Genomic DNA, 14,691 nt, shown 5'->3' with positions numbered 1-14,691 from the left:
AGGAGATGCATGGCAGAGATGGGCCGGGAAGAAGAAAGAAGAGAAAGAAGACACGGTTGGGCTGGGGTCAGCCGATGACTCACTCCCGGCCCGATTCTGATTAAGGCTGAAAATTCTCGGTACTGACCCGTTTGGCCATTCAAGGTATCTCAGCCCAGGCTCTATTTGGGCTCTGGGCGGGCAGAGCAGGCTGGTGTCTACAGTGCCAAATTTACCCCTAATATGAATATCATTTCTGATTCCCCCTATACAAATGTGCTGGTGGGTCCCTTTTTTTGTTTTTTCTGTCTGGGATGTCCAGTCCAAGCCTGAACCCATTAATTAGTAGTTCGAGTTAGGCCAGGTCCTGGCTCAATCGGGCCAGAATGTGGTTCCCTTACATCTCTACCTAACATAACTTAGACTACCGAACCAGTGATCCTGAAGAAGTCAATAGATGTCATTGTCTCTTTTAATCAAACCAGGACCTGGCCAAACTTTTGAGACTTAATTTGAGACCCAAACCGTCAAGGGTTTAGCAAACTTATACCTGAAGTGACTTGGGTTGGACTTGGTATTCGCCTGATCCTTGGGCTATAATGGGTCAACCAATACATAGCCCATTTAAGCACATCTTTGATTAGTGCCCACCAGTCTAATTCACTTTTTTTTTTTTGGGGATATCCAAGCCTTTTGACCTGACTAGTCCCGCCGCCCGTATTAATCTCACAACCACATAAATTGGGTCATTCCAGGATTGAATGAGAAGCATCCAACTTTCATTGAAAGCAGTGAAGAGTATTCAACACCCCGTGTAAGTGGCCCCAAGGAGGTAAAGAGGAATCGAACCCAGAACCACACGTCTAATCCACTTGGTTTAACCTTCTCATTCATTTTAGTTTAGTCCTGGTCAAACAGGCACTTATGTTATGATCAAACTTTCAAATTGGTCTGGTTTGGTATTCTATAATGTGGTGATTGCAAATTCATGGTTAATTTCAATTCTCGTGTTCTTACTAGCTATTTCATTAATATTTTATTTTAAACTTAGAATTGATGAACAAATGTTTTATATTTTTAAGTTGATGTGTATGATTGTTACAAAACATATATGCAGCTTCAATGCAACATTAATGCTGGAGAAACTCCGAGGGAAGAGGATGATGTTTGTTGGGGACAGTCTGAACAGGGGTCAGTATGTCTCCATGGTCTGTTTGCTTCACCGGATCATCCCTGAACATGCCAAATCCATGGAAACCTTCGACTCGCTTACAGTCTTCAGAGCTAAGGTAACAAGAGACTTCCTGATGCATTGGAGTACTTCCCCCCACACCACAACCCACCAACCCCCCCTAAAAAAAAAAAAAAAATCCCAATCCACAGTAGTATTTAACTGTAAACTGGTTCTAATCCTAAGGGGTCAGGATCAGAACTGCCCCGTTGATCTAATGTGAGTGACGGTTTCAAGTCCTAATCAGTTCAAGCACTATTATAGCATATCAATAACCAAATATCCATCTATAAGCATACAAATGAAAATATGAACCAAAATACTTAAAAGGGAAATCTTCATTACTAAGCATACCAATAAATCTAAATCTCCAAAGTCCAAATCATCAACACCAAACATATGATTGATCATATGCAAGTTTTAAATGAGTCTCGGCGGCTTTAGTTCCAGCCGGTTCCATAGTAATCTTTTGGTTTATTAATCAAAATCAAATTCAGATCCAAAACCAGATGGTAGATCGGTTCCAATTCTCAACGATTCTGGTCCTAAATTGACACTTTACCTATAGTTTGTACTTCTGCAAATTTTTTATATGATGATTTATGTGACTGAGATGAGCTCTTGTTCAATTATTGTAGGACTACAATGCGACAATTGAATTCTACTGGGCTCCGTTTCTTTTGGAATCAAATTCAGATGATGCAGTCATCCATAGAGTGACAGATAGAATTGTCCGTAGGGGTTCCATCAATAAGCATGGTCGTTTCTGGGAAGGAGCTGATATTGTTGTATTCAATACCTACCTTTGGTGGATGACTGGCATGAAAATGAAGATCCTGTAACTCTACTCTCTTCTCTAGACTCTCTACTCTCTACTCACTTCACAATTCTTCAATTCCTTCCTGCCTTTCTCTTCATCAGTACATTTCAGTTCTCATGTCTTCTCTTTGACAGGCGAGGATCTTTCAACGATTCAGTTAAAGATATCGTTGAGATGGGAACCGACGATGCTTATCGCCTGGCTATGAAGAGTATGGTGAAATGGGTAAAGAAGAATATGGATCCTAAGAAGACCAGAGTTTTCTTCACTAGCATGTCACCTTCCCATGGGAGGTAAGAAAATTTTATTGCACTAAACTGTTTTTTTTCTTCTTCTCTTTGTCCAAAGCACACAGTTGGGAATCGGGTAGAACTCATCCTTAAAGCTAGCCTTTAAGGAGAGGGTGTAAGCACACACAGGTTTTAACAAGTCTTCACATCGGGCTACTCATATCCATTGTGGGATCGATTGCTTCCACGAGGAAATCCAACGTGCACGCACACACACACACACACACACACACACCCACACACCCACCCACCCACCCACCCATACGCACGCACACACCCACACCCACACACCCACCTGCACACAGAGAGAACACACACAGCCTAATGAATGAGGTATTGCAGGAGCATTGATTGGGGAGGTGACCCAAATGGAAGCTGTTATAATGAGACAACTCCAATTGAAGATCCCAGATATTGGGGTTCTGGACAAAACAAGACCATAATGAAGGTGATTGGGGAAGTGTTTAGAAAATCAAAGGTACCCATTACCTTTCTCAACATCACCCAACTCTCAGAGTATAGGAAGGATGCCCACACTTCCATCTACAAGAAGCAGTGGAACCCTCTAACACCTGAGCAATTAGCAAACCCTGTAAGTTACGCTGATTGCGTGCATTGGTGTTTACCTGGACTTCAAGATACTTGGAATGAGCTCTTATACGCAAAACTCTTTTATCCTAATTAGCTTTGTTAATCATTGAATTTAATTACTTCAGAATGGCCCTTAACCTTCTTGTTATGGTTAAGTACTCATTTATTTCTGTAAGAAAAGTTGAGAAATAACATATATCTTGTTTAAAAGCAAGCAATGAAAAAGAAGATTGAATTGATTCAAAGATTTTCAGAATCTCTTTCTTTTGAGCATGTTTCATTGATTAGATGGTTAGGTTTAATTCATACTGGTTCTCTTTTTTTCTTTCTTCTACCGGAGATGCTTAATCTAAATGGATTGTCTGGAACCATAGATGCCATTAGCAATTGGCTCATAATTAAAAAGGTAACTGCCAGATCTGTATTCCATTCTAGTCCAACTTTCTAATCTAAAGATGTTTGGATAAGATGACCTTAACGATTGATCATGATAGGAGAACTGGAGGCAAAGGGTAACAAGGGAAGCTCAGCTTTCTTTAAAAATTGCTTGAAAATGGACCTACAAACAACTACATCCAAAACCTTATCCTAACTTAATAGGGTTGATTACATGGGGATTCGAAGTAAGGACGAGTATAAGGATCGTAAAAAGATTAATGGATTATGATTAATTATAATAAGTGTCGATTGTCAATTTTATGTATAATTATAAATCAACCACTAACTTATAACGACAGATAATAATAAAATACCGATTTATTGGTGCTAGCACACATGCTAGAATTGGGTCTTGTGAAGAGAAGGATTACTATTGGAAACCCTCAAAACAATGAATCAAAAGGAATCTCGGTCCTTCCATCACCTTCTACCAATAGGTTAATAACAGTTATAATTTGATCCTCATAAGTCAATCAACTGTCCAAAAAAATATCAATTCTCTATATCTTTTTGTCCGGCGGCCGGGGGGATGGGGGGATGGGGGTGGGGTGTGTCTCTGTCTTGGTATCATTTCTTAAAAAAAAAAAAAAAAATCAAAATGGTCTTCAAGATTCAACAAATTCTATTGGCTCCTATTAAATCGTTGAACAAGAATCACTGTCAAAGTTTGGACTGAGTGAAATCTTATCTCCTTTCATTTTATTTAAATGTATGTGGGCCCTCTACCATGTCAATGACTAACTCAATTTGATAACCCAATTAAGGTAACGGTTTGTTTCCAAATCACACATCAAACCACATTATTTTCATTGTGACTACTAGAATGCTTTAATATTTGATATTAGACCACCCAAGCAATCTCCAATTGGTTTTCCAACCTCCATTCCATCTTCAATGGTAATTTTTTAATGTAATTTGTAAGCAATCCTAATGATTTATATGCGCGCACCATAGCTTTTTTTTTTTTTTTTTTTTTAAATACGATGCTTCCCACGACTCCATAGTGAGAAATCACACTAATGAGAGGTTGGGGGGGAGACGAATTCGTTTATTAGAAAGTCCATAAATTGATCGACAAGAAAGAATGTTAATGTGAGCTCTATAGGTCATTATATGAGAGGGCATGCAGACTTTTTTCCATCTGGCATTGTAAAGATATTTTTCCATATTTCCACCATATATGTTTGTTCAACTTAATTAAGTCTAAGTCTAACTTAACGTATCATCTATGTTTATAACTAGACATGCATACATGATGCTGTAAATTATACAATGTTTGAATATAGATTTTTTATATTTTCTAAAAATTCAAACATAAAAGATCTTAAATTTTGTATTATTAAACATATTGGATATCGTCTAGTCCTATTTATATTCTTTATATGGTAGATTACATAATAATGTACATGCTAAAATAATTGGATTTACTACAAGTATAATTCATAACCAAAAAAAGGAAGAAGTTATCCTTGACTAAGATGTGATTTTTTCCCTTCATTTTCTAGAAACTCTTATAAAAGAACAATTTAGAAGAAATGATGAGTGGGATGCAATTTCATATATTCTAGATATTAGTGAAAGATAGAAATTGTAAATAATTAAGTTGATATTTTATGACAAGTTGATAAAACAATGATTTGTTTGAGCACAACAAAAATGATAATAGATTGCAAAAGAACAATGATCTAAGTTAACGATAACAATCTAAAAAAATCTAATTTAATCCTAATATACCACAATTTAATGAAATACATTGATATGTTGTATCTAATTTATATATTATTATACTATCCAATATTTTCAATATTTTTTGTTTAATCCAAATAACCTTATCTATAACCAAGTTGGTTCTATGGTTTAAGTTTAATATATTTCTTTATCTTCTATATATAATAAAATTTTAATATATAAATTTGTATGAAATACATCAAAAACATATTATTTAAAAAAAATGTTGACCCACAAAGCTGTTCTTTAAACATACTCATATTGTTGGTATTTTAAAATTTTATAATACTTATATGATATTTTTTCTTTTGCAGTGGGCAATTAGGAAGTATATTATGTCAACGATAGTTTCAAATCAAGATCAAAATGATAAATGGCTGATAATGCAAATCTACCCAATATAGGTAGATAGATGACCATATGAATTGGTAACCTCTATAAGGTTTAAAATGAAAATCAATCGTATGACTCGCCATATATTTAAATTTTCCCTTAATCATTTAAATATTGACCAAAAAGATTGTATCAAGTGTAGTATGCCTTCTACCTAAAATTTATCACACTAGGCAAGGGTGGTGTGAAAAATATGCTACAAATTTGGACATCCAAATAACATGCCATTTTTTAAGACCTACATGTAGAATATTTTTAGAGTATTTATTTTCATGGTCATTCTTTTTTTAATCCCAACTATCACATAAAAAATTTCCCTAGCCAAAGTGGTCCCTTATCCACCCTTAAAATCAAGGTATCTCAGTCCAATCCCTATGTGTAAAAATTCTTGATCTGCAGAAAGACAATGAGCGGAAATGAGGATCCAACGACTAGAATGCATGTTGGGACCCTCTCAGTAATTGGATTCTCACTGTCACTCATCGCTCATTGCAGGATTTGGGTCCATTCACACTCTAAGCAGGTGCGACTGATAGTGATGTAAAAATCTTTTGCAGCCGCTACACCGATGCAGCGAGAATTAGATAGTTGAGAACCCTTTGAAACACATATCCAAATATTCTCAGCCATGGTTTCAAGTATTGGTCTGGTGTCAGCCGTATTGAATCGATATTAGTTAAGATCGATCCTTGATCCTTGGTCAATTCAGATCGGTGTTCTGTATCATTTTAAGGGTAAAATAATAAAAAAAATAATACTTTTTAAAAAATATTGAGATAAAATAGATCGACATTCACCAATTCGATTCAATCCAAATTACCAATATCAATACCGATATCAATACCAATATCAATACCATCTTCTAAATCTTCATCTCACTGCTCAATGCTGAAGATACGGTTAACGTAAGCGCCAAACTTGCACCCAAAATAGGTGCATTATGCATGGGATTGAAGGGATGTTATCAAAAATCAAATCAATTCCCCCACAGGTGCGGTGGGGCCGTGGGATTCTCACAAAGTGGATCTTTCAACGGACAATGAAAGAGACTGTCAAAGAAGCAAATGACCAATCACAGGTTCAGAATTCGAGATTGTGACGGCTGAGTTTGACAACTGCGACTCTAAAAGGCGTTAAAGTCGAAGAAGAATAAGTGTCGTTAGTTCGTTCTCAGTTCCATTCTTTGATTTCTTTCCCACCAAGCATTTGTTGTCATCGTCAACCTTCTCTTATCCACCAGACCACCACCCATCATTACCCACCTCTACTTTTTATTTACATTTTATTAAAGTGAAATTCAAATTTCAAATATTATAGGATTAACGGTCATTTTAACGGCAAAAAATAACTAAGTGTTGTTAGGCAAGATTTTTTTTTTGGTAGAAGATAACTAATTCATTAGAATCACCCAATGGGAAATCAGTTACATTAGGAACCTCCCTTGGTAAAATACTATTGGCCAGTGGTCATTACAAGAAAACTCAATTACATAAGAGGAAGAAAGCTCCCTACGAGAAAGGGAGTGAGCAACAATGTTCATTTTACAGCGGCTGAAACAAAAAATACACTCCACAAACGAAAAGGAAAGATGGATAATATCATCCACAAGACTCAAGAGTGTAGCATCATGGTTGCAAAATTGGGGATCAAATTTTATTAAGTTTGTCTTAAATTCTTAATCCGTTTTGAAAAATGATTCATTCTGGTATATTTTGGTGGTGATTCTAATGAAATTTTTTCTGAGATATGTAATGGAAACAGATGGATTGAGCCACAGTACGGTTCAACTCGATCGACCGCGACCTAATGAATCGACTCGTGACTTGAAAGAATATATAATGTCACCATATGAGGTTTTTCGAGTTAGAAGCAATTTGGAATTTTTCGAGCTAGAGTTTTAGAGTGAGTTTTTTTGTCGCTATATGGGTGTAATCTCTCTTCTACATAGTGAAACTTCTTCTTCACCTGAGAACATAGCACACCACATCGGTGTATGAACTTCGTTAAAACTCTGTGTCTTATGTAGATCTGTCTTGATTTATTTTTGTATTTATTGGTGTTTGCTATAACAAATCCGATGAATTGAGTGGGTCCTTTATTGATTATAATTGGTTTTTGTAATCCTCTTGCGAATTGTCCATAAGAAAAAATCTAAAAAATTAAATATTTAAAGAAATCTATTCTTCTTTTTTCTAATTCTGATTTATGAAATTCAGGTCTATTTTGACCGATTTCAGTGTACATTTGATGAAAATTGAATCAAAATCGAAGAAAACTGATTCCATATATCAGATTTAGGGTTTTTTTAATCTTGCCAAGCATGTTCCACCATGTCTTGACAAGACCACAATTTGGCCTTTGTAACAAGTAACCATGATGATGAATAAATTTTTATGGTCTTAAATCACATTGAAAACCAAGATTTAATATAATATCTCATAGGTAATGAGTCATGACTTTTGCACCCTTCCTAGTACTTCGCTTGCAAGCAACTTTGTGCACAACTTGCCTAAAAAAAATTAAAAGTTCCAACACAATCCTCACAAGTAGAATGTCAAAAATAGGAGCTTATCTCACCACATTATAATTAGTATGTTAATATCAACTTGGATTGGTTGAAACAAAGAGAATAAATGTATTTAATCTAATCTTTGAACAACCAGATCTTTTCAATATTTTGTATAAGCTTGACAGTAACTTTTCAAATGGCATTACTTCAAGCAACTACTAATGAATCTGTGAAGAGGAAAAAGAAAGAACCATTTACAGTGTTTTGAGGCTTCCAAATCTTTCATGTGGTAACTTACTTAGATGAGTCAAATTTAGTCCTTCTCTTTTCACTTGACGAAAGAGCTGATTTTTTAGGGGGAGGACAATTACCTTATGCATTGCATCATGGTAAAATTAGATAATGTTAGTTGAGTGTGGTTTGAGTTCAATATGTTTAATAAATGGATCAGGTTGGTTTTGAGTTTTCTCAATTGGGCCCGCCGATGTGAGCTTAGAATTGAAATACCTAGTATAATCTACAAAAGATACTTAATTATCTACAAAATATTATAAATTATCAATTAAGATATTTACCACTAAGAACACCTCTAAGTATCTATAACCTCTTATATCTCCCAAAAGTAGTTAGTTACGTTTAGGTCCCTCCACTTAATAATATCATGTAACCAACCTTTTTGGTACAGAAATAACGGTTGTCAGTACATTAGTCCGTTGTAATTCCACTGTGCAGTGATTCTAAACCTCCGATTGGACCATTAAAGATTGTATAAAATAAAATTACTACTATTAATATATTTCAAAACCGTTTGTAAATTATTTTCAAAACTTGCCACCATTGTGTTTTATCCATTCATGTACATGTGCTATTATTCTCCCTTAAGAAAGTGGTTTTTTTTTTTCTTTTCAGGAATATCTATTTTGTTCACAATCAAATGCTATGAATCCAATTAACCGATACAGATATATAATCACTAAGACATTAGCCGTTAATATACCAGAACTCATAATTCATATATGCACGATAAGAACCTCCTAGGTTAAGGGGCCAATCACAAGCTAATTTAGGCATTTGATCAAAACCATAGACTAAAATATAATGCCCTCCTTAAATACTTGAGGATACTCTTGATATTTAGTGATCTAGTACAGAGTTGGATTGATATTGACTGATGATCTCTATAATATAACAAATTTATGGCTTAATAAACAACATTGTGTCATGAAATTTCTAGTATTGAAGTGTAGGGCATTCACTTTATAAGCTCAATATTTATGGAAATTTGAGGACATTGTGACTTAGAAAGAGTTATTCCATGTCTAGGAAAAATATTTCCTTGAAATCTTGGGTGTTGACCCTCGTCATAATATGGGGTATCTCAACAGGTAAATATCAACATCTTACATCTAAGAAGTCATGAGTTCAGTTCTCCTCTGGACCTAAAAAACAAACTACTTTAGAGGAGCTATAAGCTTCTTCATGGGAGATGGGCTTGATGGACATAGGGGTACTATGCACAATTTGATTTTTTTAATGAATTTTGGATTGTTTTTCGTTTGTTACTGGTTTGGTTTTGGTTTTTGTCTAGGTTTTGAATTGATTTTGGTTTGGTTTCAGGTTCATCCGGTTTCCCATGAGGTTTGAATTGGTTTGGGGTTGCAATGCTCCAAACCAAAACCGGCTCAATAAGACTTTGATTCAGTTTGATCTGGGTTACCATCAGTTTGATCCAACCAGTTTTACCGGTTCGCCTTAGGGTTTGACACCGCTAGATGGGCACATGGAGGCCCACAAAAGGTCCGGATTCCTTTCCGAGTAGTACTTTACAAAATTCTGCTGAGCTTCCATGAAACCAGTTTGTCAAGTTGAGTGACTTAAAAATAAAATCCAATCTTAAAGCAGGACTTTAAACCCTCAAAAAAGGGATATTATCCTAAAGCAGAAAAAAATAACAATTTCTTAAAACAAACAACAAAATCTTTGAGTTAAAGTACTTTGAAGAGCAGTCAACATGGTATTTTGTAGAGCTTATTTTACTTAAGCCACTTAAATTGATTCTACAAGTAGGCATTAATCTAACTATTTACTCCTAATATATTAATTCCGTACATCATCCATGAATTTATTTATTTTACTACTTGATGCAATGTACGTGATCATTTTATGCTATGCACGAAGAGAGAGAGAGTAGTTGACATAAGTTCTTATTAATTTAGGGTTTATGATCTTTCCCTTTTTTTAGTTAGCACATTGGATCATAAATTCCAATGGATGGAACCTTATGTATTAGGTACGCCCTTTGGCACATTGGATTATAAATTCTCAGATGTGCCATTCAAGAAAATTTTAATGTCATCTTAATATCATTTTAAGATTTACTTTAATTTTCTCTCATTGGATCATAATTATGAAAATCAAATCAGATCAGTCTGATTTGGTTCTCAGAAATTGAACCAGAAATTTAAAATGGAACTCAATGCTAATTGATTCAATTTTAAGTTCAACTTTTGAAATTATGTGTTGGATGCAGTTCAAGTAGCCAATATAACTTATCGAATCCTGAAGTCTAAGAATTTCAATACACCCAAATTGAAAAACTTAGGGACTTTCAATGTCTTCATACAATAGTTGGGTTTCTCCACTTAGATAACTTAAGTTTTTAGATTAAACACTTCAATATATAAAATTTTATTTAAATTATTAAACTGATAAATTTAACCAATCAAATAAATTCAATGCCACGAGGGATGTCGGTGAAATTAGAATGTTATAGTTGACAACTACAGAACATCATGCCCACATTCTCCTCAAATCATTATTCTTCCTTTTGCATCAACATGAATTTTAATTATTTAAGGAAGTGCCTAATTTGAGTGCAACTTTAGAGGTCAAAGTTCTTTTTGCCCCTCCAAGGAATTTGTGCACTTTGCAATTGATGTTGAACTCTCTGTACCAAACTTCTTTGTTCGTTTTCTTCTTTTTTCCTCTTACCTTCTTTCTCTCCCTAATTTTCACGAATTCTCCATCTCAACCTCATATTCTTTTACATTTCTCACATAATTCCCTTTATGTAAGATTACTAATTATCAGTCATAATCCTGGGAAAAATTGAGAAGCAAACCTCATTTGCTACAAGGAAAAGAAAAAATTCAAAAAAAATTGAATGATAGTCTAATTTGAAATTTTGGTTTAATCGATTTCAATCCGCGAATCAAACCAGAGTGAACCAACTTGTAATGAAAGAAAATTCTCCAAAATATTGACCCAAAAGGTCAATAAAAATTTAAAAGATTTTTTTTTTTTTGCTTCACAGTAAAAGATTCTAAGCAAGTGGAGATACTAACAATTACCCTAAAAAAAAAGTGGATATATATTAATAACAAGTTGCAGAGAAGAGTACTTTTCTTTGTGGAAAGGGAGGAGATGTGTAGAAATTCTTATTTCACAGTTTGAATTGAATACAATGGTAGTTGGTAAGATAGTATACTGTTTAGGGTTCTTCAATTCTCAAGTCTCGATGACCGTCATGGCCTCATCTCTCTCTTTCTCTTTCTCTTTCTCTCTCTCTCTCTAGCAAGTGGGCTTCTCAAGTGGTTGAAACTTTGAGAGACAACTGATAAAGAAACTGAGAAATTGTAGAGAAACAGACCATAAATAAGCCCATACACTGTCACGTTAAAGTTGATAAACAAAAAAGTTAATAAACAAAAACAACTAGAAATTATTTTATTTTATTTTATTCTATTTAAGTAAAGATATAAACCTCAATGGCTCAAACCATAACTAGAGAGTAACATTTAATAAATAAAAGGGTGAAACCGCGTCTACTGTGGCGGGACATGTGGAGAGAGAAATGGCCAAATTTTCTTCCTTTCCCCCCACTTGTACTCACTCTCTCTAACCGATGAGACCTTCTTCTTTTATTTTTTTCTTTCAGTTTCTCTCTCTAAACAAAACAAATCAAACCCCAAGATGGGGAGGCTTTATCATCTTCTTATCCACCGGCTTACGGCTCTTGCAAGTGGGTGGTCCATTTGCTTATTTGTTTGATTTGTTCTTCCAAAAGTTCCAAGAAATATCCATCCATTCTTTTTAAATTACGAAATTGCCCCTTCTTGCCTTTGTCTGGAAAGTTTATCTAATGACTTGAATACCCCTCAAAGGCCTTTGCAGCTGTGTCAGGCTGCCCATCCCTAGCTAATCTCTAATAATAAATATCCTCCTTGCTCCTCCATGCATAATCTAGACCCTTTTTTAGTCTAATGCAAGTGGGGATGTACAACTTTGTAAAAAATAAAGGATTAGTAATTTGATTAAAAATTAAATCTTTGTTAAGAGATAGTTGAGGTCTCTCGTCCAACACCACTTCATTTTTTGTACAGCAACTTGTTTCAATTCCTAATCCATGTTTGGTGGGGGAGCTACCATGATGATCATGTTTGAGAATACATTCCTTAGGTATATATGATTGGAATTAATTAACAGGTTCGCTTTGAGTACTCTACTTAATTTTAATTTACATACTATATTCTAAAAGGCCAACTCAATAAGTGTACGATCACTTTTTTCTTCTAATCCAATTGTAATTTGGGAGATCTCAAGATGAGAGCATTTCCATTGGAGAATACATCCATCCATTATGATATTGTTACTCTCTTCAATATAAATTAGTGGAGAAGAGAATCAACAGTAAACATGTTCTAGTGGTGGAAATGTGTTCAAGTGGTATTGTAAAGATCCTCTCTAATCTTTTATCAGGAATTAAAAAAAAAAAAAAAAAAACCTCTCCAAAAGATGATAGAAATGAGAGTGGAGAAGTAGGTGTGAGGTGCGAAACTCAAGGTGATAGATATCGATATTGATGTTTGTATCAACTGAGACAATACCAATTAATTTAGATCACACGATATTTACACTGATCTTTCGCGAGACCGAAGAGGAACTATTCCAGTCCTAGGGTTTACGAACTATTCCAATCCTAGGGTTTACGGATAGCGCAAGTTTGAAGAATATCTTAGGGTTAATGCGGTAAATTCATTTAACTTCTATAGATGAGGCTATTTTAGTAACTTCACTCAACAAAAAAAAAAAAAGCTTTATCTTATTACCCACATGAACATATTTTTTTAAGGCAACATGAACATATTAATTAACCCTCCCCCCACCAGGATGAAATAAATAAAAATAAATCCTAAAGAAGCCAACAACCGCTCTCTCTCTCTCTCTCTTCTCTTCCCTTCCATAACATCACGAAAGAAAACAAAAAGAAATAGAAAAAAAAATAAAGATAGAACGTGGGAAAAGTCCAAAACCACCTCTCTCAAAATTCTAAAATATTTAAATGATTCAATACCTCATATATAACTGTAAACGCAATCCATAAACCCCAAAACCCAAAGCTCCATCTTCAATCCTATTTCTTTCTTCTTTCTTCTTTCTTCTTTCTTCTTTCTACTTAATCTTCTGATAGATTTATCCAAAAGAGAAAGAAAGAAAGAAAGAAAGAAAGAGAGAGAAAGTATTAAGGCAAAGGCAAACAATAAAATGCCCGCAACGCCTCCCAAATCAGCCCTCCAAGTCCACAGAATCAATAACACCAACATGATCTCTCACTGCCACAAGCAACCCCAAACCCCAACTACCGGCGCCACCCTCCACCGCCGTATCACAACTTGCTGTCCGGCCTCCGCACCAGAAACCGTCGCATGCCACCACACCCATCCAGTGGGACCCAACCAGTGTTCCTCCGCCGTCGTTCAACACATCGCCGCCCCGGTATCCACCGTATGGTCAGTGGTCCGCCGCTTCGATAACCCTCAAGCCTATAAACATTTCCTGAAAAGTTGCCACGTCATCGTAGGGAACGGAGACGTGGGAACCCTAAGAGAAGTCCACGTGGTATCTGGGCTTCCCGCCGCCACCAGCACCGAACGGCTTGAGATCCTCGACGATGAGCGTCATATCATCAGTTTCTCCGTCGTGGGCGGTGATCATCGTTTAGCAAATTACAGATCTGTGACGACTTTACACCCTTCATCGAACGGCTCAGGTACGATGGTCGTGGAATCGTACGTTGTGGATGTACCCTCGGGGAACACGAAAGAAGATACCTGTATGTTTGCGGATACAATCGTTCGCTGCAACTTGCAATCGCTGGCTCAGATCGCCGAGAACTTGACCAATAGCAATCAATCATCTTCATAGCTATGTACTTAATTTAATAGCTTCATCTCTTCTCTCTCTCTCTCTCTCTCTCTCTCTCTCTCTCTCTCTCTCTCTCTCTCTCTCTCTCTCTCTCGATTTGCTTTTGGTGGTTTTTTCCCCAAATGTGGTTGCGATCGACATTGGTTGCGATAACATGATCGGGTGATGATGGCTTTTGCTTCCATACCTGCAGCCTTCGCAGGTTTTGATGCTTCAAAATGATTGCCGGAGACGGTGACGATGCCGACGATCGTTGGTGGGTTCACCGGAGCTCTTTATTTATTTATTTATTTAAAGCAGAGCGTCAATGCGTCACCATCACTCCACCACCATTTTCGTCTATTATGTTTTTTTTTTTTGGGTCTTGATTTCTGTATTTTCTTTCTTTAATTTACAATAATGGCTGTACTGTAGACTATAGACCACTGTGAATTCTTCCTTGTTTAGTCTATTACTATATTTTATGGGAAAATCCTCCATTCTCTTCTGTGGATTGGAATTTTGGGTA

General features: G+C 35.7%; 2 protein-coding genes across 5 annotated transcripts in view; both read left to right on the top strand.

The window, feature by feature from the left end:
* LOC122087061 (protein trichome birefringence-like 33) overlaps positions 1 to 3,156 on the top strand; it is a 4,810-nt gene extending 1,654 nt beyond the window's left edge. The window contains exons 3-6 of the mRNA XM_042656041.1: positions 1,097 to 1,268; positions 1,849 to 2,048; positions 2,165 to 2,323; positions 2,663 to 3,156. Of these exons, the coding sequence (XP_042511975.1) occupies positions 1,097 to 1,268; positions 1,849 to 2,048; positions 2,165 to 2,323; positions 2,663 to 3,005 (874 nt within the window). The 3' untranslated portion in view covers positions 3,006 to 3,156. The remainder of the gene's footprint in view (positions 1 to 1,096; positions 1,269 to 1,848; positions 2,049 to 2,164; positions 2,324 to 2,662) is intronic.
* A 10,223-nt stretch (positions 3,157 to 13,379) lies between these two features.
* LOC122087062 (abscisic acid receptor PYL4) lies at positions 13,380 to 14,691 on the top strand. 4 transcript variants are annotated; one of them, XR_006142644.1, is made up of 2 exons: positions 13,380 to 14,235; positions 14,278 to 14,691. XR_006142644.1 is itself a non-coding variant. In XM_042656042.1 (2 exons), exon 1 carries the CDS (start codon positions 13,524 to 13,526, stop codon positions 14,181 to 14,183), a length of 660 nt encoding a protein of 219 aa, XP_042511976.1. In that variant the 5' UTR covers positions 13,380 to 13,523; the 3' UTR covers positions 14,184 to 14,213; positions 14,256 to 14,691. The 4 variants fall into 4 exon arrangements, 2 of the variants coding, with proteins under 2 accessions (XP_042511976.1, XP_042511977.1); XR_006142643.1 differs by having other exon boundaries at positions 13,380 to 14,245; XM_042656042.1 differs by having other exon boundaries at positions 13,380 to 14,213; positions 14,256 to 14,691.

This window comes from Macadamia integrifolia, chromosome 8 (assembly GCF_013358625.1).
Source record: "Macadamia integrifolia cultivar HAES 741 chromosome 8, SCU_Mint_v3, whole genome shotgun sequence".
Lineage (NCBI taxonomy): Eukaryota > Viridiplantae > Streptophyta > Magnoliopsida > Proteales > Proteaceae > Macadamia > Macadamia integrifolia.
Note: the sequence above shows the minus strand (reverse complement) of the source record. Positions and strands in the feature narration are given on the sequence as shown.